Source organism: Equus przewalskii, chromosome 1 (genome assembly GCF_037783145.1).
Source record: "Equus przewalskii isolate Varuska chromosome 1, EquPr2, whole genome shotgun sequence".
Classification (NCBI taxonomy): Eukaryota; Metazoa; Chordata; class Mammalia; order Perissodactyla; family Equidae; genus Equus; species Equus przewalskii.
This window is the reverse complement of record NC_091831.1, coordinates 118,768,568-118,794,666: the sequence shown is the minus strand read 5'-3', so window position 1 is coordinate 118,794,666 and position 26,099 is coordinate 118,768,568. Positions and strand designations below refer to the sequence as shown.

Genomic DNA, 26,099 nt, shown 5'->3' with positions numbered 1-26,099 from the left:
GTATGAAAAACCTAAATGTCTATCAATAGCTAAGTAAACTTGATACATCCATATTAGGAAAAGTATGTAGCAATTAGAAGGATTAGGGTTCATCTACAAGGAAACCGCTCCAAGACACACTATTAAGTGAAAAGAGCAACTACAGAATACATACAGCGTGATCTCAACATACATAATGTACTTGTAAGATTTGTGCATTTCATTGCATATAAATTTTGCATCAAAAGGAAAAAGCTATAAACAAATACCAAATTCTAGAGAAGGATATACATGCTGAATTACTTAAGTCAAAGTGTACTAACACCTGTAATTTACTTTGAAATACATCAAGAAATTAGTCTGGATTAATAGATGGAAGGATGGATAGCTGGATATATGATAAAGCAAGTACTGTGAAGTGGTAGGGGGCAACTCTGTGGCCGAGTGTTTAAAGTTCCATTCACTCTACTTCAGCGGCCCAGGTTTGTGGATTTGGATCCCAGGTGTGGACCTACTCCATCATCAGCCATGCTGTGGTGGCATCCCACACACAAAATAGCAGAGGATTAGCGTAGATGTTAGCTCAGGGCTAATCTTCCTCAAGCAAAATAAGAGCAAGACTGGCAATGGATGTCAGTTCAGGGCGAATCTTCCTCACCAAAAAAAGAGTAACGGTAAAATCTAGGTAATGTGTATATGAGTGTCCACCATACTATTTTATCAACTTTGCTCTACATTTGAAAATTTTCTCAATAAAATCTTGGAAGGAAAACCTAACAATACAAACCAGTTCACCAGTGATACAATATGTACTAGAAATTTGGAAAGGAGTAGAAAGGTGTACACTGGGAAAGACTCCACAGAGAAGGTAAACATTTACTAATATCTTGAAAATTAGGGACAAATTAGGGCATACGGGGTACACAGGACGAAATTAAAATATTAGAGTAACTTTAGGCCGGCCCCATGGCCGAGTAGTTTGCGCGCTCCACTGTGGCGGCCCAGGGTTTCGCCTGTTTGGATCCTGGGTGTGGACATGGCACTGCTGGTCAGGCCACGTTGAGGCGGCATCTCATATGCCACAACTAGAAGGACCTGTAACTAAGATATACAACTATGTACTGGGGGGACTTGGAGAGATAAAGAAGAGAAAAAAAAAAAGACTGACAACAGTTGTTAGCTCAGGTGCCAATCTTTAAAAAAAAAGAAAAGAAAATTACAGTAACTTTAGACTTATGAGTGATAAAGAGCTATTTTACAATCTTTACCAATTCATTTATCCCACAAATAATTCCTGAGTGTCTCCACAGGCCAGGCTCTGTGCTTAGCGTTGGGGCTCCACCACTGAATAGGACAGAGTTCCTGCCCCACAACAACCAAATCTTCCACACATGACTGCTACCAGCTGACATGCTCCTCACAACAGTCCTGTCAGATGGGCAGACCCAGATACCTCCTATTTAGAGGGAAACTGATACTCAAAGAAATTAAGTGACTGGTTCAAGGACACAAAGCTGGCTAAAGAAGGTAGAGGCTAGATTCTTTCTCCTTGGAATACAGGAGCAATCTGAAGTAGGAATATTGGACAGACTATAGTATCCTGCTTGCGGAGTGGTACAGGGTAATTTCAGACTATGAAGTATTCGAATGCCCAATGACGGAGCCACAAGAGTCAGACACAAAGCTACTTTCAAGCCCTGCTTCAGGTGACATGATTATCATCTGCCACTATGGTCTCCAACTGTTCCAGATTTGGAGCTTACACTGTTATCAGAACTCTAGGCTCTGAGGACTAAATTTAAAAAGGAAAAAAAGCACTTTGAGGGAGAGAAACTAGTGAAGAAAGACTAATGTGAACAACGGCAGAAGAACATTAAAAAGTCATCCAGCCATGTGTTATAATAAAGACTGGGAAAGAGCTCCAAACCATCATGCAAAGGAATCAGAATTCCTGAATAAAGCCAGCAGAGCTGGGTAATTCTGATACTGCAGGGGAGTCTTCTGGAGCAGGGAGGACAACTGGGGAGCAAATGTGACAAATTTCAGACAAACGTTGGGCAGAGGTAAAAGCTAACGCTTTCAAAAGAAGAAAAATAAAAACGAAATTTTCTAGTTCTACCACCTAAATATGTCTTCAATCACAATAAAGAGCTGGCATCCTAGAAATCCAGACATTTCTCCATTATTAAAATCCAAATGAAAAATCCAACTTTAAAGAATCTTATCTTTTCATTTAGATTAAATGCCACAAATTGGCTTAAAGAGACAACAGAATTATTTTAGTCAAGATCAGCTCAAAGTATATTGTGTGGAACAAACTGCCCTATTCTAGAGTCTAAGACAACTAAGTATACAATACTTTCTTTTTGAAATACATTTAATTTATGACTGACTCTCTAGTGCCTCAATTTTGTATTGATATCGTCTTGAATTAGACACATTTTTAAGTTCCTTTATTTATATAATAAAAAAAAATCCTCTTAAGTCATTCTATCTTATTGGTGGTCAGCATTGCATAAAATTGCATAAAATATGTCCTGGTCAGTTTACTTCAATAAACACTCTTCAAAGCAAAGAAAGTTTTATCAAAGCATTAAGCCAATGTAATTACTTCAACCCAGTACAACTGCTCACCATAGTCTACTTCAAAACCTATTCAAAAGTCCACCTCTGGATCTAAATCTGCTGGAAAATGAAAACTATTCCAGAATAAAAGAAAAAGGCAATCTGGTCAGATTTCCCATATTACCTAGAAAAAAAGCTCAACAAAATTAACATGCCAATCTTATCAAAACATCACAAGATCTAATACCCAAGCCTCCCCTAAACTCAGTTTTAGATTCTTCTAATGAGGTGGTCCTCAATCAGGGGATATTTTGCCCCCCAGGGCACATCTGGCAACGTCAGAAGACATTTTTGGTTGTCACAACTGGGGGTGATGGGTGTTAGTGGCATCTCATGAATAGATGTTCATAGGATGTTGCCAAACATCCTACAATGCACAGGACAGCTCCCCACAACAAAAAATTATTCAGGCTAAAATATTAATAGTGCAAAGGTTGAGAAACCTTGATCTAACATAATGATAACTCCATTTGGCGTATACCTTTTCTGAGTTTTGGTGGGATATGTCATACTGTTGCGTGACAACAATTTTTACCAATGTGGCTCAGGACAATCATCTTGGTTATGCAAAAGATATCACTGCTTTCTCTATGCCATGTGATTCACCTTTACCCCTGAGTGCACAGAAAAACTTATTATCATCATTTACCATTTGGGTGAAAAACAATTTTATTAGAAATTTTAGTAAGAACTGAAATAGCAAATCCAAATTTTTATTCCACATGTTCCTGCTTTTGAAGATATAAATACCCAAAATAGGCAATATCCTTTAAAATGCAACTGGCTAGTCATCAATTGTCATGCATGAACTTGGAACAAAGCCATTCTGTAAATTTTGATTCCAGACTTCAGGTACATCTCTAGTAAAATTCTAGCTTATTGTCACTTTTGGGTCTTTTTTTTTTTCCTTTGCATCATCAGACACAATAGTTTCAAAACTTAGTTTTTAATTTTGTTGAAGAGCGGACAATCATCTTCTTTGCTCTATAACTTCAAGCATTCTCAATTTGAGAGTAATAAGTGTCAATTAGAATGATCAATAATTTTTTTCATTTCTGCATCATGTTTCCTTCCAATCACCTCTGTACACACATCTGCTTTTGGCATCTTCCACTTAGAAACCATATCAAGTAAGTTTTGGTAAACAAACATCCTAACATATTTACACTCATAAATTCTTCAATTTAAGAAAATTCATCCAGAATATTGTCATCTGAAGACTCACAGTCTGCAACTTGGCTCACACAATCCATTTTACCATCATCACTACAGTCTAGAGTGTTCCTCTACTAGTTTCTCTAATAATGTATAATGTCTTCCTCTTAGTTTTCTTCTCTTTGCCATTACAGGAAGCAAATGGAAATTATGGATTATCAAATATATTCAATGAAAGCTTTAAAAAGTTGTAAAAATAGCATAAGAATTGTCATATACCCTTCATCCAGGTTCCCCAAATGTTAACATCCTATGTAATGTTTAAGATGGTCTTCCCAATGTCTTTATACTTTCTCAAAAGATGCTGTAATGCTTTGGGTAAAGACGTAAGAAAACTGAAGTATAAATACAGATTATTTACTTTACTACTGTATCAACTTCCTAGGCACTTCTATCATTCTTCTGTTTTCTTATTATTTTAGTCTTATAGTTGGCAATAATTGATGAGTAATGATGAAATAACTCATAGGATGATGAAATACCAAAATGCTTCAAGATATAGGAAAACTAAGATCATTAAGATCTCATAATATAGCTCAGATGTATAAATGATAATAGCTAAAATGAATTTATTCTATTAAAAAGAAACTAAGTATATTTTCTCTTTGTTCTTTCAAAGACATCCAAAACAGAATAAAAGTCATGAAACATAATATTTACTAGTTACCACTGCTCAAAAAGAAACTCAAAAACTAAAATTGAGTCCAACTGCCACTGTTACACAGAAAGTTCTTATCGTTATAGGTAGAAAACAAACAGGAAACTATTTAGTTCAATTCAAAAGGTAATAAAAAGTACAGGAATGTTAATTTTCTGATTTAGATCATTGTATTACAGTTCTGTAAGAGGAATTTGGGAAATCTGGGTAAAAGTTATATGGCAATTCTTTGTATTATTTTTGCAATTTTTTTTGAAGTCTAAAATTATTTCAAATGAAAAGTTAAAAAAAAGTTTAAGTATTAATAGCAGCAGAATAAAAAAGAAGGAAATCAACATGTACCCCTAGCCTCAAGGACATTAACACTTAGTTTGGGTGACAAGGTTTCTATAAATTCACTGAGAGTGATATAAAACAGACTTAAGTGTAACAGGAGACACACTAAAGCTATAAGCATTATAAAGAAGAGGACAGTTCTTAAGAGGACAGACAGACGTGTCACTTACCTTATACCATCTATATCCTATTAGCTATATTTCTGCCCCCACACAGACATGGGCACACACATCTTTAACCATCTTTGTATCCCCCAGTGTGCTCAGCATACCACCTTGTCTGTGGTGGAAATCAAATCATTCATTCATTCATGTGTGCACCCTCTAATATTTACTGAGCACGTACTACATGCTGGGAGTTGTTCTAGGAACTGAGGACAGAGCAGTAAACAAAACAAAAATCTCTTCCCTCATGAAGATTACGTTTTAGTGGCAGAAATAAATAGACAGTAAATAAGACAATAAACAAAGTGCTCAGAATATCAGTCAGTGACAAGTGCTAAGAAGAAAGAGTACAGAAGGGTTTTTGAAATTTTAGGTAAGAGTGACCAAAAAATATCTCACTGATCAGGTAACTTTTGAGTAAAGGAAGTAAGGAGCTAGCCATGTGGAAATCAGTGGGGGAAGCATCATAGGCAGAGGGGATGGCAAATACAAAGACTGAGGCGCACATGTGCTCCATATTTTCCAAGAACAGCAAAAATACCGTGTAGCTGGAGCAGAAAACAGCAAAAAAGGCCATTTAGCTGGAGCAGAATGGAGCAAAGAGAGACTAGAAGGAAATGAAGTCAGAGAGGTAGTAATGGGGTGGGGGCAGTAGGTAGGGAGCATATCATGTTCATTCTTGTAGGTCATAGTAAGAACTCAGACTCAATCATCAGGCTGAAATGGGAAGCCATAGGAGGGTTTGAAGCAGAGAAGCGACATGGTCTGACCTAGGTTTTAAAAGAAACCAGGTGGGTTACTGTGTTAAGAATAGACTGAAGCGGGACAGTAATAAAGCAGAAAGAAGTTAGGTGCTACTGAAATAATCCAAGCTAGAGATAGCGGCACTCACTGCTGTAGTGGGGGTTGGGAGTGGTACTAAGTGGTCAAATTTTGGATAGTATTTTGAATATAGAGCAAATAGAATTTGCCAACAGACAACATATGAAAAAGACTACTATGAGAGAAGTCAAAGATGTCTATTAGATATCCAAGAGGAAATATGAAGAGCGCCTCTGGATACGTTAGTCTATAGTACAGGGCAGAGGTGCCTAGTTAGAGAGACAAATTTGAGCATTATCAGCATTGTTTGGATTTTAGAAAGGTAATAGAGTGCACAGGATAGCTTTCTCCATAATCAAGCACATTCACAACTTCTGCACCAAGTGGGACAGCCTAGATCAGGTTGTGCCCCCAAATTAGTTGTGGAATGAAACTTACTAACAAACAGACAAAAATTCTTCCATTTCAGAGTTACAGATAAGGTATTGTGGACCTGTATATCCTGTATAACAGCCCGCAAGTCAGCAAGCCTATCCTGGAGGATACCAGCAGGACTGAGGTGGTGTCCACTACCATGATGCTGGTAAATACAAATAACATACAGGCACACAAGATAGAAAGGGGGTGAGGAATACAAAAGCAAAAGAAGGGAAGGGCAAAAAAAAGGTGTATCAGTTAGAAACTGCTACCAATAAATGCTTAACTAACTCTAAAGCCAAGTGCCACTAAACAGAGGTAGCCTCTAGTTAGTAAACTTTAAAATGCCATTAGAGTTCAGCATGTAAACTATTTATTTATCACCTACTGTGTGCCAGAACTGTCGTAGGCACTAAGACCATCAAGAAAGTTAAGTCCCAATCTAGATGGACTGTGAGCACAGCTCTCCCTGAGGAAAACCTGTATCAGGTAGTTGCCTTGCAAATATATGAGGACAAAAACTTCTACGTAAAATCTTTAAAGAAAAAAAAAAGGGGGGGCTGGCCCCGTGGCCGAGTGGTTAAGTTCGTGCGCTCCGCGGCAGGCGGTCCAGTGTTTCGTTGGTTCGAATCCTGGGCGCAGACATGGCACTACTCATCAAACCTCGCTGAGGCAGCGTCCCACATGCCACAACTAGAAGGACCCACAATGAAGAATATACAACTATGTATAGGGGGGCTTTGGGGAGAAACAGGAAAAAAATAAAATCTTAAAAAAAAAAAGAAAAACTTCTACGCATTTGCTCAAAACTGAGAACAAATCCCACTGGGTATGTCTTCTGAAGAAAGAGACCCAAAAAGAAAATTACATAATTAAAAGAAGTCAAGGGCTTTTTAATGTGCTGTTAAAAAACAATTGTCCAAAGACAATTAGAATTCATAATTAAAAAGAGAAATGTCTGTCAGGAAAACAAAATTCCTTGAAGTATTTGGAAAGAATAAATAAAATAAAAATAAAAATAATAAATAGTAAATAAAAATAAATGAATAAATAAAGTAATAACGGCAGAACCCTGATTCAGACTACCCAAGTGTGCTGCCAGATAGGTTTCATTATTTGACTTTAACCTCAACAAAAAACAAATATCCACAATTATTTACTTAAACTGCAATGAGAAAAAGATAAAAAGTCTAAGATTACTTCTACTACTCACTTAGCAGAAAATAGGAAGGCATGTGAAGGAAAAGAAGTATTAGGAAACAACACTTGACCATATTAATAATAGCTCTTGAGCTTGACAGGGTAACAGCAACAAATATGCCAAGTCCATAATTTCTTCACTGTGATTCTTAAATATCTTGCAAAGCAATCTTCCAAACAGGTCTGCAAACTGAAGAGAACAGGATTCACAAACTCTGCAAGAGAGACTACAATTCACCTGACAATTTCAGCACAATGCAACCCCTTCTAACATTTCAAAACACTCTCTGAGGGTACTTTGAGTGAGATGCTGATATGAACATGGGTGCATCTCAGCATCTCATTTAACAACCTGCTTCAACTGGATTTATGATTTCAGGTGATTTAACAACTCCCTTCAACTGGATCTATGATTTCAGACTTTGCCCTCCTGTTTCTTATCCAGCGTCCCCTCTTCCTCCACCCCAATGCAGTAAAATCATGTGTTTATTTGCCTTTCCTTCTAAGAATGTAAACTTCTCGGGGACAAAGACTCTTCCTATGTCAGTCCAGAGCTATTTAAGGAGGTGGTCAATAAACTGGTGTTGACTCAATTCACCTTTAGAATCTGAGTCCCAATCTTTTCTCTGAAGCTACTTTCAAAAGCATACTGCTGGTTCCTCAACAAAATTAAACACAGAACTACCATATGATCCAGCAATCCCATTTCTGAGTATATATTCAAAAGAACTCAATGCAAGTACTTGAAGAGATATTTATACAACCATATTCATAGAAGCATCATTCACAATAGCTAAGAGGTGGAAACAACCCAAATGTCCATCAACAGATGAATAAACGAAATGTGGTTTATATATAATGGAATATTATTCACCTTTAAAAAGGAAGGAAGGTAATTCTGACACACGCTATGACATGGATGAACCTTGAAGACATTAAGTGAAATAAGTCAGACACAAAGTACAAATACTGTATGATTCCACTTATATGGCATACTTATAGAAGTCAAATTCACAGAGACAGAAGTGTGACAGCGGTTGCCAAGGGCTGGGGGGAAGTTTAAGGGGGTTGATATTGTTTAATGGGTACAGAGTTTCAGTTTGGGAAGATGAAAAAATTCTGGAGATGGGAGGTGGTGATGGTTGCACAACCATGGGAAGGTACTTAATGCTACTGAACTGTATACTTAAAAATAGTTAAAATGGTAAGTTTTACGTTATATATATTTTACCATAACAAAAAACAGCAGACTGCTCCTTTTCTGTTTACTATTCTTGGACCAGAAGCAGCTTTAGTGCAGTTAAGAGCATGGACTCTGGAACCAGATTGCCTGGGTTCAGATCCTGGCTTGGCCACTTACCCTCTGTCCAACCTCTCTGTGCCACTGTTTCCTCATCTTCAAAACATGGATTTCATAGTACCTACTATACAAGGTTGTCATGAAGATTAAACAGGTTAATAAACATATAGAGCCTAACTCAGTGCCTGGGACATGGTAAAGGCTCTTACCACATAAGCTCTTATTATTACTATGCAAGGAGACAGTGGACGTAATTTGGAAAAATTAACCATCATTTTTTCAAGAATCTACAGAAAGTAAAGCTTAACGAGCTCTTGGTTGGTGGAGTTACCCAGAAGAGTGAGAAAGTCTTTTAAAGCACTGCTCTCAACTCGTCAATGCCACAGACATAATATTTTAATTCCAACTAAAATTCACAGGCATTAACATCTGCCTTGCACAGCTCTCCAGTATCCTGTCTGTTTGCACTGAAAATGTAAAGAGGACTGTGCTTTGCCAGGAATCAAATTATTACACACCTCCTTCCTTATCACACACCTCCTTCTCCAATAAAGAAAAAAATCTTACTCTTTAGATGAAACGTTCTTAATTACAAAATGCCCATCTATCTAGGGTCTTTAACTCTGACGACAAACTATAGCATATAATACTGATATTTGAGGAGATAAGAAGCATTTATGAAAACTTTCGTAGTATAGTATATCCAGGTTCTTACTTGAATCCTTAAAGCCTGGCACACCGATAGGTAACATATTCTTTAAGAGCATGAATTAGGTCTTCAATGTGTGCCAGCACACAGCACTGCAAGTGGTGGAACAAGTATGTGTTAACCAAACTTTCCTCAATGGTAAATTCTCCACTATCTTGGTCAGTTTATAGCATCAAGAAAAACACCCAGGTTTTCTGTCTCCATATCAATTCTATTACAGCCACTATTAATCAAACTAAAAAGCTACTGTCACCACTGCTACTTTCTTAGCTGAGAAAGTGAGACTTACTCTCTTCACATGAGTATAGCACAGGGCACCAAACTCTCAGTCCCAACTGAGCAAAGCATAAATCTAGAATTTAACTTCAGATAATCAGCCAGAGGACTTGCTCAGATGTTAATGCATAAACAAACATACTCATACCATGTTTATTTTCTCATGAAAACTATCAAAAACATTTTAGCAATTTGTCCTAATAAGAGAATGTATCAAGTCAGAGCAAAAACCTCAATTAAAATGGTTCATTAAACCTGAAATGTCCTAAGATAACTCCTTAATACAGGTTGGAGGACAATTCTACATAAGTCATATACACAAGGCTACACTAGTCCCTGACTTCATCATACTATCTGTAATATAACAGGGCAAGAACACTACATTTCACACAACATAAACAGAAAGTAGTGTAGATGTTCAAAGAATTACATAAAACCAGAAGAGAAGACTTTTCAAGAATACCTATACGCGTAGTTACCTAAATTGCAACTTATTTCTTTGTGAAATTAAGCTTATATAGCAGAACCATCTGTACAATCGAAATTTAAAAATGCAAGAATCGAAGAAATCAGAGTATTTTATTCAAAGTCTGAGTTTTTTTTAAATCACCATCTTTTACAAACAGATTATTTTTAAGAGTAAAATGTAAATCCAACTCTTCCTTTTATAAATCTCAGTTTTGTGAAGAGCAGGACTGGTTTTGAAGTCCTCAAGCATCGAAACAGTGGTGAAGTCTAAGTAACTACCCACCACCCCATTGGCTCAAAGGAAGCCCCGCCCCGGACAGCCACTGTAACTAACAGCAAGGGAACTCCAGGAAAGGTTGTCCCTGGCCACATTTCTAGTTTCTGACGACTCTCCGCCCCTCCCCCGACCATCACCGCTGCGGAAGCATGGTCACAGCACGAGCAGCATTCCACTGCTGACTCCAACGAAAGGACCTTGAGCACCTCGCCCCAATAATTACAACCAAGAGAGGAGGGACAGTGACCACGCTCCCATTCTCCGAGCTGCACAGTGCCATCCACGCTGCATGGAGCAAAACGGAGACAACTGCTCTGGCACCGGGCCCTCGCGTTCCAGGCAAAAGGCATGGGGTAAGCCATAAGGGTAAGTCCGGACACCTCCACAGCTCTCAGTCAGCTGGGGCCCCTCCAACCCCACGGAGACGTAAGGCGGGTCGGATCTAGGCGCCGAGACTCGCTGCAAGACCCGACAGCAGGCTTTCCCGAGCTCCGCCTCACTTGCCAAGGAGGCGGAAACCGGGGGGAGGGGAGGACGGCCAGGGGGAGTGGCATCGCCACTCTGAACGCCCCGTCCGGCCAACCGGATCCCGAGAAGGCGGAGGAAGGTAGACTTCACGCCCCCTCCCTGCCGCGCCCCGAAGCCACACGCGGGAGACCCCCTACCCGTCCCCCTACCCAGTCGGCCAGCGCGCCGCCGCGGGCCTAGGCCCCGCCCATGCCAGGAGGGCTGGAGGGGTGGTCGGCCGCAAACTGCACTTAGCGCAGGGCCGGCCCCGCCCCTTTCTCCACCACCGCACGCGCGCGCCGCCCCGCCCCTGAGCGGCGGCGCGAGAGCCCGCCCCCTCCGCGCGCACCGGGACTACGCTCTCCTCCCCCTCCCGCACGGAGCTACCCTGCTCCGCCCCCCACCCCCCCCTCACACATCCACACACCTCCCGCCCGCCTGCTCTACGGGAAGCCGAGGAGGTCAGCCCCCCTAAAAATACACGCCCTCGAGTCCGGCGTTACCCGCCACCAGGCACCCCGCCCCGACCCCGGCCCGGCATGCTCTCACCGCAAAGCTGCTTCAGCCGCTCCTCACTGCGTGTCCCTCTCGGCGTGAGCCTCGGGCTCAGCAGGGAGGCCCCGAGAACGGCGCGGGGCACAGGCCCGCCGAAGCGGACTGGCAGCCTCCTCTCCGCTAACGAAGCGGTCACAGGCCCCGGTGCCCAGACTGGGAAGGAGGGAGGGAGGGAGGGAGGGAAACTCCGAGGGGGGAAGGGGAGGGGGGGAAGATGGAGAAACCGTCTCCGCCGCCTCTACCACCGCGGCCGCTTCTCTGTTACCCGGGAAATCCCGCCCACTCCCCCGGCCCGCCCCGCAGAGGGAAGACTCAACTTCGCTCCGCTACAGGCCGCATTATCCGCCCGTCAAAGGTTTAGCCAATCACTGCGCTCTGCCTGCCGACTGCCCGCCCCTTCCCCCTCGGCTGGGAGGGGAGAGCCGCTCACCTTCTCCACGCCCCTATTGGCGGGGAGCGTCCCTAACTCAGCCCCGCCTATTGGAGACAAATTGCTGATCCCACCCCCAAGCCGCAACACTATTGGAGGAAGCAGGGAAGCTCTTCACGTCTCATTGGAGGATTCCACATATCCCGCCCCGTACTGTCTCAGCCACAGGCCCAACAAGTCGGCTCCCGCCCTCGCCGGTCATCGCATTGGAAGGCTACCCCTGGCTCTCTCGCTGCCCCAGGAAGGTAAGTAACCGATGTGGGGTAAAATGTCCGTAAGTGAGACAAGCTCCTCCTACCACACTGCCGGGCCAGGCCCCGCCCCCAACTATCCGATTGGGTATCCTAGCGCCGGTAGGAGCCTCCATTAGCCAGGACGCCCGTCTAGGAAGGAGCTGACTCCGCCCTGAGCGAGGAGGCTGAACCTTAGCAGTCCTTTTGTGGAATGTTTACACTAGAGACTGGAGCGGAGAGTTTCAGGGCCCGAAACAAGAGGTTGTGCGAGCTCAGCAGCCGAGATCCGATGCCCTGGGATTTGAAGGGGAGAGGCAGCAGCATAAAAAAAGAGAAAGAGAACCTCAGCCTTCCTATCCAGTTCTCTCTTTACAATTTACATTTCCGCACGCTGCGTCCTCGTAAGCACAAATATCTGGAGCAGCCGACAGCTCCTTTCAGTAAGTAGAGTACAGAATTAAGGACTGGAGACCAAAGCCGAGAAATAGCCGCAGGGGTTGCCAGCTCGCAGCTAGGGGGGCGGCACACTCCTAACACCGACACTCCCTAAACCTGAATATGCAGCTAAGAGGGCGGAGATAACCAAAATAAAGGCAGGGCCCTAAGAGCCACCGCCCTGGCAAGCCTCGCAAGCCTCCTGAAGGCGGAGCGTGAGGCTTAAGGCACTCGCGATCTCCAGGGTAGATTTGGAGGTATCCTCAGACTCGAAGAATTGAGGAAGAGACCAAACAGGTCACAGGATAAATAAACCTTCACCTCACACTTCAGAGAAGGGATAAAAGTTCCAGAGCTGCGGACAAAAGAACGGCTAGTCACTTCCTCCTTGGCCAAGGAGTAATAATGGCAGTCCCTAGGCCCTCTCTGTGTAGGTAATAGTACCTCGAACATACAGAGACAAAGTGCTTGCAATATCTAGGTTGTTTTTATCTATTCACCAAATAGGGCAGAGAACTGACGCCGACCTTGCTTTGGGGGGCGCTCACGGAGCGCCAGGAGACAAGAGGGCGGGACTAGAGTTTTCCCGCTCTCTCTAGCAAAAAGGCTACTCCCCCAAGAGAGGCTAGTCAGTCCCCAAGTGGCAGGTCCCAGGCAACCCCTCCTAGGTCGTATCTTGTCCTCCCTCCACAATCCAGCGAAGACGGCAAGAATCGAGCGCTGGCAACAGGTAGGTCTGACTCCAAGGATGGCTTTGAGCCGCAAGGACGAGGCAGCGTACTGTGAATTCCATGAGTAACCGACAGATGGGAGCAGCCTCGCTGAGGGCCAAGCCCCGCCCCAGAACGGAGTTCTAAAAACAAGTCACAGACCGAAGCGACCCCCGCGCCAAACCTGTAGGAGGTTACGAAGAAGCAGCACTTCTGGAGAACTGCTCTAGGGCTACCTTTAACGCTGGGCCGTCCCCAACTCCCTGTACTGGGTACCGCACGGCTCTTCCACCTGGGCAATCAAGAACCACTTCGAACCCAAGCGGATTGGGCCACCCCCTACCTCTCGGTCAACAGGGGATGAGCTGCCCCGGATCTTGCCTAAGGCATCCAAGCCAATCCTAGTTTGCTCAGAGTTTTAGATAAAGCCAAGGACACCAGCTGCCTTGCGCTGGGAAGAAAACATACTGCCAGCGTCGGCAGCGTTCTCAAGCTTAAGCTCAGGGCGATGTCCGGGAAGTGAAGGGGCGCGGGAATAGTCAGAACTTTAGTACTTGGCTAGGAAGGAAAGATCCCGCCCCCTCCTCCCAAACTCTGCAGAACCCCGGAACTAAGCTCTCCAAATTCACTCCACACCGTCAACCCTGGTTGACGCAAAGACTACCAGATCTTGAGCTTGGAGGAATCATTGTGTGCCTTCTTGGCTCTCCCCGCCCCTCCCCCGCCCTTGCTAAGGGCTCCAAGCCCGGGACTTCCGGGCGGGAGGACAGTTCGAAGGAGCAAGGCGGGCCTTACACATGTGCGGAGCGCGCACACAAGCAAGGGGAGGGGGGCGGGGAACAGGGGTAGACTTCCCTCTCCAAGCTCGCCCCGCCAAAGCAGGCGGGACTACCCATCTCACCAATCAGAAGTGGGGGCGGGACCTTGCGCCACACGTAAGCCGCAGGAATCCACCGCCCTTCACGGAAAAAAATCCTAGCAACTTAAACTCCAGCCCGGCCTCCGACAGGCGGAGCTCGGGGGAATGTCATCCAATCGACAGCCGAGAAGGAAAAAAGGGAGTTTTGTCTAGCCAGTGGAAGACAAGAGAAGGCGGGCCCTCTGGAGGAGCCCGAGGTGGGTGGAAGAGACAGGAAAAGGCCCCGCCCCTCAGCTCCCCCCCGGGGCGGTTGCACAAGCCGCCGCCGGAATAGATAGTAAACAGGCTAGGCCAAGTAGTGGAAGTAAGGGCAGTCCGGCGCTCCGTGGGCCCAGGCCCCTGCGACTCCTGTCCCGGCGCGCCCTGCCCGACCCCGCGGTTCACGCCGGCGCCCCGCCTTCCAGCCCGTGGCCGCCATCCCGGCTGACAGGCGCGCCCCCCGCGCCCCTCCCCGCCCGCTGATGCATTTCCTTTTCCCGATTCCGAGCGTGCAGACTGTTTTCCCAGTTTCCGACCTTCACTGCCCCTTTCAGGCAACCCCCTCGTGGGCGCGCTCACACGCTCGCGGCCCCGCCCCCGCCCCATCCGCGGGCAAGCTGCACGGCCGGGGGGTTAGGGGGAGGGAGCCGCCGCCGCTGCCGCCTTAGGGTGGGCGGGGAAGGAGGCAGCTCCATGTTTGCAAGAGGATCAGCTGGGGCAGTGGGTCGAAGCAGCCGAGTTCCTAGAGGTTTTCCACAACCCCAGGTCGAGTTCCGCGCGGGCTCGGGGCCTGGCGGGTGCCGGCGCTGAATGTTGGCTCTACTGCTACGGCCCAGGAGTTTGACGAGCCCAGACCGGCGCACAGGGCTAGTGCCGAGGCGCGGGGGTCTCTTTCCGGTGGCCTCCCCAGCCCCCGGCAGCCCTTCCCGCGAGTCCGGCGTTGCCCCCGCCCCCAGAGTCCATAACAACCGCGGGCCCACAGCGCCCGCGCCTGTCTGGAGCGCGCCCACCGCCCCCTCCGACAAGTTTGCGAACAGAAACAAAACCCTCGGGGCGCCTGCCGCCCTCGCCCGGCGTGGTTAGCGGGGAAAGCCGCGGGCCCCGGCTCGCTAGCTAACTCCAGCCCGACCAACTCCAGGTGCCGCCGGCTCAGGCCGCCGCCCCCTGCCAAGCCCGCGCGCCGCAGCCCGGGCCCAGTTCCAGTCGGTGTACGGAATCTCCCCTTTTTTCTTCTTTACCATAATTTTTTTTAAGGCATTCCAGGAGCGGGGAGGATTTCCTCCTACCCGCCCCTAACCCAGTCCGCCGCCGAAACCTACCGAAACCGACTGCTCGGTGAAATAAACTAGGCAGCACGGCCAGCGCACTGGCGACCCCGGGCCGGGCCGACCCCCTCCCCACAGATCCGGCCCGGCTTGGGAACACACACTGGCGTGCGGGCGGCGCCAAAAGCTCTCCTTCCTGGCCTGCTGCTCGCCTCCCTCGGCCGCCGGACTCCGAGCTTCCACTATCCCCAAACCGGGGCCTTCGGCGCCCGCACCGTGGCGGACTGGGCAAAACGACCGGCCGGCAAACTAGCCCCCCAAACGCCGGAGATTGGGGAGACCAAATTAAAAGCAGCTGTTTAACATACCTTCCGAGCCAGGCGAGGAGTCCTGAATGGGAGGGAACGCCCCCCACGGGCCATTGGCTCCCTGGCACTCGCGTCAGTCACCCTGGGCCCGCCTCCTCCCCTCGCTCCACCTCTTCCCCTTCATTGAACGCCCCCTACCTCCAAGAATCTATAAATAAATTAATTAAACTAGCCGCGCGTGGGAGGCGCATCCGTGGCAGAGGCCCCTATCTCCCCGGCACTGCCGCCTCGAGTTTCTTGAGACCACTGGACTGGAGGGGAACATTCTGGGACTCGGAGATCTGCAGGGTGGACCCAGAGGAGGAGCTAGCGGGGCTCCCGGCCCCAACTTCCTTCACACACACATCCCATTTGGAGCCTGGCAGAGGGAGGCGGGTAGGGACACCCTAGCGACTGGCTGGAATGTCCCGACTCCCCTGGCTGTGTAACGTAACCGTGTCTGGCCCATTCTGTTAAGGAGCCTGCCTAAAAATGAGCAGTGTAAGCGGGAAGTCCTGCGTTTAGGGCAACAGGCACTTGTCTTGGGCACCTAATGTGGGTGAGGCAGACACATTCATACCGCATCTGCTGCTGGGTGCGATTACAGAGACTGAATGAGATGCTCTGTACCCTCCAAGGGCTCCACACCTAGCTGTGGATATGTTACAGAAAGAGCTAAGGCAAATACACATCCATAGGAGCTCAGAGAAGGTGGATTCTTTCTAGCTGAGGAAAACTGGGAGTCTTCATGGAGGAGGCGGCACTCAAGTTGGTTCTTAAAGATTTCATCAGGCAGAAATGGAGGAGCAAGTCATTTTGAGCAAAGGGCACAAAGGGGTAAATGCAAAACATTGTTAAGGACCTTCAAGTGTGTCTATAGTAATGAAAATCAGAGTTGGAAGGATGGAATCAAACAGTGGACGACTTTAATAACTGGTTAAAATTCTTAGACTTGCACAATGGAATGTGCAAGCAGCATTGTCACAGGACCACAAGCCCAAAACTATGGTTTAAGATGTCCAACATCCCAGCAGCTGGATGGGTTCTGAGAATGGGTTGAGTGAGGAGTCCCGACAGGAAGGAAGGTGAGGCACAAAGGCTGTTGTAATACTGGGTTTGGAGATTACAGAGTTATATCTTCTGGTGGAAGGGGTAGGTGGGGGCAGCTAAGAGGTTTCTTTTCTCTCTCCCAGCCACCCAACCCAGAAAGACTTCTCTACCTTCAGCATCCCTCAAGTCAAAGATCTGACTCAGATTGTTCCCTGAATCAATTGCAGTGTTTGTTATAACTTTCTCCCAAAAGGAGTTTCTTGGGGGCAAAGGCTACTCCACATGTCTGGGCTAAACAGAGCTGAGCCTGGGGCCAAGGCACACAATAAACAAGCAAGAAAGACCTGTTAATTGAGGCATCCAGGAAAGGAAGTTAGTGTGGATCAGGTGGGGTGTGCAGAATGTGAAGGACCTTAGAGTCTTGCGGGCAGAATGTGGGCCTGCTGCCAGATTAATCTGTCCCAACAATTAAGGTGAGATGTAGTGAGGACTTGACCAGGGTAGTGGCAATGGGTAAGCAAGAATAGAAAAGGAGAGATGTGTTTAAGACTCAAGGGGACTGGGTGACTGATTCGGTGTGGGTACTGGAGGGAAAGGAGTCAGAGGCCTGCTGTGTGAAAAGGTAGAAAGCATGATGCTAGTGCTTGGGTAATCTGCGTTCTAGACTTAGCATGGCCAGTGACTGGTATATCCTTAGGCAAGTCCCTTCCTCGCTCTGGACCTGTTCCCTCCACCCCACCCCTGGTGAAATAGGGGTGGAAACTGGAGTACAAAGACAGGCTCTAGGGACCCTTCCTTCACTCAGAGTCACTGGGGGGACCACCTGGGGGGTGTGGTGGGGAGGGAAACTTGCCACTAAGGAGAGGGCAGATGGGAAGAAATACTGATTTGGGAAGGGCAGCAGATCATCCCAGGTAGAGTCGGGACTAGAATTTGGGTAGTAGCTTGGTTGATGGAATCACTGAAGGCCAGGGTCTGGAGGGGAAAAGGCCAGATGAGGATTGTGTGGGAGGCCCAGCACCTGGCAGGGCCATGGAGGTTGAGGTTCATTCTCAAACTGTTCATTAGAACAGAGATTCCCTGTCTGGAGCCCCATCTCAGATTCCTGCTCTATTTCCCAAGAGGTTCTGCCCTAGATGAAGGCATAACAGATACTGTGAATGTGAGATGAGGCAGAGTGTAGAGCAGAAAGAATATTAGTCTAGAAGTTGAGTTCCAATGGTTCCCACTTAGTCTCTTCTTATCTGTGGATCAGTCTCCTGTCTTATACAAGAGGATAACATAGCAATCCTTGCCCTGTTATGTGGAGGCCAACGGCCTAAGCATTTGACTGTAAGCCTGGACAGCAGTATACTGTGGATGAAGTCACTTAAGGAGCATTTGCAACTAGAATAGTTACTCCCAAAGAACCAGACTTTGCTGACACTTCATACCCTCCTGAGTGCACCATCCTCGTGGAAATCCCCTCCTGAACACCTTCTAGACTGAGCTCCTTGAGGACAGCCATTCTATCTAATTTCACCTCTGAGCCCCCAGTGCCCACAGCTGTCAGGCACAAGAGGTCCCTTGGAAGGGGTCCTGTGATTGTTTCTGACTCAGTATTCTGACTGCACGGCACAGCCAGTCCCAGACTTTTTGGGAAAGTGAGTATTTGATTTGGCAACATTGGCCCTCCAGCTGCACTGAAGGTTGCATCCACCCCACCTCTTCCCTACACTATCAGTGAGGATAAAACAGTGAATGGATCTGGGTGAGGGCTTCCTTGGAGAAGTCACATTGGGAAGCCAGGTTCTGATTCCCAGGAGGCCTCTTTTGTGTGATTTAGGGATTATTTTCATATTTGTAGTTGAGCAAACTGAGGCTGTGCAGTAGAGTGATTTGCCCAAGTCAAGTAGCCATGGCAAGTCTGTCTGGGCCCAAAGCCTGAGCTCTGTCCATTCCCCCATGTTCTGTCTCTATACATACTAGGGTACCATGATCCAGGTTGCGGCTTCTGGAGAAGAACAGTCTTCCCTCTTGCTCCACCCTCCCTACTTCCCTAACTCCAAGAACAGTTTGTCCCCAGACAGTTCTAAATGATTTCTAGCCCTCTCCAAAAAAACAAAATTATCCTCAAAGGAGCAAGGTTTGTCTCCCAACCACATATATGTGTCCTCAACTCACGACATACATACAGTACTCAAACTGTCACACCTGACACCCTGTCTCACAGATATCACACACACACACACACCCCCTCATTCACAAGGACTCATTGTTTTTTGTTTTTCGGGGTTTTTTTGAGGAAGATTAGCCCTGAGCTAACATCTGCCACCAATCTTCCTCTTTTTGCTGAGGAAGACTGGCCCTGAGCCACCATCCGTGCCCGTCTTCCTCCACTTTATATGTGGGAGGCCTACCACAGCATGGCGTGCCAAGTGGTGCCATGTCCACACCCGGGATCCGAACCAGCAAACCCCGAGCCGCCGAAGTGGAACATGGGCACTTAACTGCTGTGCCACAGGGCCGGCCCCTCATTCATAGTTCTTTAGGGTGCTTATGGGCGGTGATTGAGACACACTTAGGGCCTGCACTTCAGTGACTCTGCCCAAAAGTTGTCAGTGTCAGTCCCAGTGCCCTATTGACAGAACCTCTGCCAGCTATAGAAGACCACTGCCAGCTTGGAAACATCCAGATGAGGGGCATCTGAGACTTGCTCCTCATCTACAACCCAAAGTACCCTATAGGTTCAAGGGGAAAAGCTAAAGCTATTGGTCAGAATCCCAGTTTAGCCACTTCCTGCTTGGATGTCTTTGGCAAGTCACTTATCTTTCCAATTTCCTGGTCTGTAAACGAACAAGAATACCTACTTCAGTGGGTGTTGTGAGATTAAAAATAAAGTATGCCTAGCATTTAGTCAAGAGTTCTCAAACCTTTTTCTCCTTTATCTCGCCGCCACACCCTCTTCTCCTGGCCTTTCAAACGAGAAGTCTCTGGGGCTGCAGTCTGAGAGAAGAGCCCAGGGCAGACCTAAAGGACCCAACAATCCCACTGTGTGAAAACTCTATTTCTTTGGCAACCAGCTGGCTTAGATTGTACATATTCCATATTTCTGATTTCTGGGTGGCTTTTGAGGCTTGGAATTTTTTAGTGGGTTTTAGGATTGCTACTTACTGCTTTGAAGTGTCTTCCCCTCACTGAGTATTAATTTACCCCTCTGGGTCACTTCCAGCCCAAATCTAGAAAACAGATATAACAAATATGTTCTCCAGTTTACCTGGCTTTATGTTTTCATAGAGCTTCCTTTTGTATATCAGTTGTTTGGTGATTTCTTTTTAAAGTAGCAGGTTCCTTTGTTCAAATGAAATCCTATTCAGAGGCCTAATATGTAAGAGATAAAGGTGGACCTTGCTTTGGTTGAAGTGGAGACAGCCCCAGCACTGCAGTCTCTATTTCTTCACCTCCCATTCTTGCCTCCTCCCTGTCAGCCCCTGCCCCCAAGAAGACCACCAGTGAACCTACATTTCCAAATCCTGTTCATTCATCTCAGCCACTCTCACAGTCTCATCAGTCCGTGTAACACAACTTGGCCTGTCCTCAGTTACCTCTGCCTATTAATCACAATACTTCACAGGTTTTTCTTCCTCAATCCTCCCCTAAATGTTAGTGGCTCCCAGGGATCTCTCCTGTCGTCTTGCTCTCCTGGTTCTTCTCTGTTCTCACCCACTTCCAAGGCTCCTAGCTTCTATCTAAACTAAGTCCCCATTTGACATGCAGCACAGTATCTGCCCTGAACATCAGATTCCTTAAGTCCCCTGGCTGCTGGCCACAGAAGTAGTATTCATTAAAGGTCAAGAAAGTAAAACAGAGACCCCACAGGATGAAATGGCTGACCTAGGCTCAGCTGCGCATCTGGCCAGTCTTGAGGCCTAAGGTCTGCCATGGGGGAGGGGTAGAAGGAAGTGAGCCTGGAGTGGGGGAGGCGGCGCAGTGCATTTTTTGACTACCTTCTCTTTACATCTCATTGTCTTGCTTTCCTACTTTCATCTTCATCTTAGTCCTAACAACTATCATGAACATATTACCTTAAATTGTTGAAAAGGGATCACTGCTCCCAATCTCCATCCAACACTCCTAGCTAGGATTCTGGTGTGGTTAGCTATGTTCACCTTGGCCTTAGCCAGAAAAAATATGGTTATTTTAGATGGCAGCATGCCAGATTTAGCGTAAACAGAAGGAAGGATTTTATGAAAGTATGGTGAGGGGTGAAGGGAGATTAAACACTGCAACAGGTTTCTGGGAGTGCTAGATTTCTATTTGTGGAGAAGATTCAGTCTTTTTTGTGGCCAATTAAGAGTAGTGCAGTCCAAAACACTTGATATTCACTACTGTTGAGTGATGGTAACTATGGGGTGGATACCTCACAAGACAAAAATCTGGTTCCCAAGCTGGTGAGAGCTTTAGCTTCTGACCAAGGCCTGAGACAAATCTACGGTCTTGACTGGAGCTCTGGGACCTTGGTCAGTTCATTCCTTAACTCAGAGTCACCCTCTCTGCCTCATGTGGAGCAGCACAGAAGCCTTAAAGGCCAATGCGTTGGTCTGGGGTTTACAGGGGAGACTTGACTTGCTTTCCAAGTTGGGGGCCAAATGGGAAGGGAACTGAGGGAATATAGAGAAGTAGCAGCAGCTTGAAAGAGGAGACTTTGAAAACAAGTCAAACCTGGGGATTTCAAGTGGGAGCTAACCCAACTGGAGAAGGGCCTGCTGGTTCCTTTACAGGCATTTGCACTGGCTAACAAAGAACTAGACCCTTAGAGTCGGAGGGCCTATAGCAGGATCATCTAATATAGCCCCTTCTTTTACAAAAGGAAGCTAGGACTTGGCTTGGGTTGAGTGGTAAGATCTCAAAACTATCAAAGAGCTAAGTCACTCTAGGAAAGCTTTTTTACCTGGCCATACCACCTGGCCCACTTCCCTCCAAGTCTCTGATTTGTGGGTTTCCATATATGTGTCTGGTTGTCCCTAGAGAGGGGAAGCCTTTCAGGGCAGGAGTCTCATCTTCCTCAATCTATGATGCTAAATAGTCTAGTCTCCCAAGAACCAGTCATTTACCTGCACATGATGACATGGAGACTGACAATGGTGGGCCTCCTAGGCTGAGGATGCAGGGGCACCCTTCACCTCAGGAGTCCCATCCTAGCTGACAGGGATGGGCAAGGATGAAGGGACCAAAGGTAGAGGGAGTAAGTTAGGTGAAAAAAAAATAGCAGTCAAAACAGAAACAGAAGCCTGAGTTAGCCCATGAGGCTCTCTCGCCCACAAACACTTTTTCTTCATCTTATGTTCTCAACCATACAATCTAGCATTTGATTGTGGGTTCTCTTGCTTTGTTCACCAAATCTTCAGTGTGAAAGCCTTAACTTCCTAAACAGATTCAGGGCTCCTTCTCTGTCTTCCCTTTACCTCTTTTAACACATAGCACAGGTAGGTTAACACAGTATTGATTATCTTCCCAATGGTAAAAGGTAGAAGGAAACTGTGGCAGTAAAGGGGAAAGCTATTGATCCCTTTCTCTCAGATGTAGGAGATATCAATTTGCTAATCTTCCTCAGAGTCAGTGGACTAAGACAGTAGTTCTGAAACCTGGCTCATCCTGTCACTCACTTAACCATCTACTGGGCAGGACCTAAGAATCTGCATTTTTATAGAGCTCTTGCAAGTGATAACCTCACCAATCCTCAGATGTGTAAGGAAGAGCTCATGCATAACTTTTAGATTTACAGAGCAGTTGGGTTACAGCCCTTTCAAATAAATGACAGTTCAAGACTACCTTCTCCAGATCTTTTATCATTAATCTTGTTTCCTACATATTTCTCTGATTTCCCAGATTTCAAGTATCTCTGTTCACCTCTTATGCTTGCTTACCCCCAAGAGAACAGAGGCTCTCCAGGGAAAGAACTGGCTTAATCTTTTGTTCTACACTTCACCTCTTGATTAAGGTAAGACACTCAGGAAAAATCTGTTGGCAGATCAGGAAATGGATCCTTAGAGGAGGTCTAGTTTAAGAGTTAACAACAGGTACTTTGGAGTCAGATGGTCTCGGTTCTTGGATGCGGCAAAATAATTTTCCTGTGCCACAGTCTTTTTCTTCTGTCAATACCTACCTCAAAAGGTTGCTTTAAGGGTGAATGAAATAATACTTAGAAAGCACTTTGAACAGTACCTGGAACAGAGTTAAGCACCCAATAAATGTTAGCTGCTATCACTTTTATTAAGAACACCTCAATATTTTGCACACTCTCCAGGCCAAAACTGTCCCAACTGGGCAAGGTGTCACTGGTCACCAGGGAATAGCTACATGGCATGGGAAGTGGTCCTATGTGGACAAAACTTCTCGTTCCATTCTAAGAGATGCAAGTAACTTTCCACAGACACCAGTCTACCCATATGTATGGAGTTTCCCTGGGAGAATGACCCTTTTGTACTCTGCAATCCTGAGGACACTACACCAGGAGGTCCTACCTGGGAGAATCAGTCACCAAATCCGTCACCCTTCCATGCAGCATGGACTCAAGATCAACTACCTGGAATTGAAGAACTGTTTATACTCTGAAAGGAGAGCTACAAAAACCTCTGGTTTCCAAAGACAACACTATCTTGACCCTTGAGAGAGAGCAATGCAGTGGAGGCCAAAGGCTTTGTAAGCAGACCAACTTGAGTTCTAGTTCTAGAGCAAATCACTGTAACCCTCTGGACCTTACATTCCTCATCTGTATAGAAATAGAAGGGTGGGAGAATAGTACCTCACGAGACTGTAGTGAAGTTTGAATGAGGTAATGGGGGAAAAGCACCAAGCATAAAGATTGGTATCCAGCAACTGGTACTGATTCCCTTTGTCTTCCCAGAGTTACGGCCATGGTCTGTGGACAAGGTAGGTGCCTCTCAGAACTGAAAGTCTCAGATACTTAGGCCTTAAGTCCCTCCCTACCTCCCCATCCCTCCCAGATCAGCTCTTGGACCCCCTCCTCACCTTCCCAGCCCCAGACTGCTACTACATTGATGAAGCTAAAAGGGTTTGATCATGTCAGTATATTTATATGTAAATACAAAACTGTATCGCTGTAAGATATTGAATATGAACATTTACAATTATTTTCTGAATCTGACTCAGTCCATTGATGTTAAATACAAAATGAAAAATTGTAAAAATAAGAATATGTACATTCAAAGAGCTTATTACAGTATAAAATTATTGAGGTCTGATCAGCTGCCAACCTCATCTGTGATGGGGGAAGAAGGTTTAGAGGTTCCTGGGATTTTCTTAGGAATGTGGAGTGCTGGGGACTCTTGATTCGATCCCTGGCACATCAGGCTGGGCAGGCTTGGAGCAGACAGGGATAGGGTGGATGAGTAGGGGGCAAACAGTGATTGCAAGGGACTCCTCACCCAGCCAGGGGGTAAGCTTTTTTTTTTTTTTAAAGATTTTATTTTTCCTCTTTCTCCCCAAAGCCCCTCAGTACACAGTTGTGTATCTTTAGTTGTGGGTCCTTCTAGTTGTGGCATGTGGGATGCCGCCTCAGCATGGCCTGATGAGCAGTGCCATGTCCGCACCCAGGATCCGAACCAGCAAAACTCTGGGCCGCCGAAGCAGAGCGCACGAACTTAACCACTCGGCCACGGGGCTGGGCCCGGGTTATGCTTTTTATTGAAACAAAACCCACCCAGCTTGAGCTCCAGGGTCTGGCACACTAGTAGACAGAAAGAGATGGGCATTTGAGTGGACAGGACCAAGTTGCATAAGGAAAGGAACCTTCTAGCAAAAGAAGAAAGGGCACCAACTCATTCTCCCAAGGAGAGATTCTCACGGTAGTTTCCTCTCTCTCACACCTCAGCTCCCTCTCTTTCCTTCTAAGACTTCATACTGATTGCTTTTGGCTCTGGCTGCTCAGTGAGTTCATCTCTACCCCCAGACACCAATCCTCAAGGGATGGGGAGGAGGAAAGAGAGGGTCTGGAATCACAGTGGAGGTCTATTCCCCAAATCAGCAAAGTAAACAGACAAAAATCATTAGATAGGGTAATCCATGCTGAATTAAACCAGTGTCACCACAAATCAGTGTTCTTGGCTCCAACAGGCAGCATTCTGAAAAGAGATAAGTCATTACGTAAGGGTGAGGGCCTGTGGCAGGAGCACGGAGAGTGGATGTGTGCATGTCCTCTTCCATCACTCTGTGGTCTGACAACAGGAACATGAACTCCAACCACAGCTAGTGCAGGATAAACAGCAGAGTCCAAGAAGTAAGGAGTCCTGAACTACAACACAAGCCCCAGGAAGTTCTACAAAGGAGTATCTCTGTGTATATGTATTTATAGAATACAACCATATTATCACATACAATATATATTATATACACACGTACATATGGACCCATACACATAAGTGCACATACACACACACACAGAATGACAGAAAAGACTGGAATACACGCCCTAGGTATAAACGTGCTTGGCACTCAAGACGTTCTCTAGAATATGTAACATGGTCAAGCTCTTTGGGAAGGAAGGTGGATGCTCACCAAACCTCCCCATCAAATTCTAGCAAAGGGAAGGAATGGGAGCAACCTCGAGAAGGAGAATGGCATTGGGAAAGGGGGAGGAGGTTCCTTCCCCCACTTACCTCGGGGCCCCTGGCAAAAACTGATAGCCACAATCTGGTTTTAATAAGGCACAGTTCGATAGCAGGTGCTAGGAATTAAGAATACATTGCTGCTGGCCCTTTCTAGCAGCAATTTCACCATATCTATCTAGCCAAAGGGAAAGACTGCCTTGTGAGCACGCATGTGCCGGGAAACACAAGAAAGAGTTTGGTCCATGGCTTCAGCGTAACTGATGGCAACCTATAGGCTCAGCAGTGTCCAGGGTAGTTTAAGGAAGGCTGGCCAGCAGGTAGGAGGCTCGTGGGACAGTTACTGATCCTCCATGGCCAGGAGGTTGTGGCTGGAAGGCACCATGCCCTCCCTCTCTGCAAACTCCAGGATTGCCTTGTAGCAAAAATAGTACTGCTCAGGGGTCTGGATGCTGAAGGCCCTCTGGGTCCTCATGCGAGACACCGTCTGGAACACATTAAGGGTGCCAAGCTCCTCCAGCTGTGCCAGGCAGATGTCCAGTGAGCAGAAAGTACCTGAAGGAAGGAAGGAAGTGGTCATACCTGGTCTACTTCTCCTCTCTCCCTCCCTCTACCAA

At 46.4% G+C, this 26,099-nt stretch overlaps 2 protein-coding genes and 1 long non-coding RNA gene across 10 annotated transcripts in view; 1 reads left to right on the top strand and 2 right to left on the bottom strand.

Annotated features, from left to right (window-relative positions):
- Positions 1-16,137, bottom strand: part of SIN3A (SIN3 transcription regulator family member A) — a 68,628-nt gene extending 52,491 nt beyond the window's left edge. Inside the window, exons 1-2 of one of the 5 annotated variants that reach the window (XM_070574618.1) lie at positions 8,291-8,336; positions 7,430-7,606 (exon numbers count right to left, since the gene is read on the bottom strand). The gene's annotated coding sequence lies outside the window, so the exon portion shown is untranslated. The other 4 variants (XM_008522261.2, XM_070574626.1, XM_070574602.1 and 1 more) reach the window with 4 other exon arrangements.
- Positions 10,575-22,866, top strand: LOC139075921 (uncharacterized). The gene is made up of 3 exons (XR_011526880.1): positions 10,575-10,799; positions 12,101-12,183; positions 22,745-22,866. It is a non-coding gene; the product is annotated as an uncharacterized lncRNA (long non-coding RNA).
- Positions 22,867-23,931: 1,065 nt separating this feature from the next.
- The window catches only part of PTPN9 (protein tyrosine phosphatase non-receptor type 9), a 79,188-nt gene continuing 77,020 nt past the window's right edge, over positions 23,932-26,099 (bottom strand). For 3 of the 4 annotated variants that reach the window (XM_070574706.1, XM_070574713.1, XM_070574727.1), the window contains one exon: positions 23,932-26,037. In XM_070574706.1, coding sequence (XP_070430807.1) covers positions 25,823-26,037 — 215 coding nt within the window. In that variant the 3' untranslated portion in view covers positions 23,932-25,822. The remainder of the gene's footprint in view (positions 26,038-26,099) is intronic. The other variant, XM_070574721.1, reaches the window with a different exon arrangement.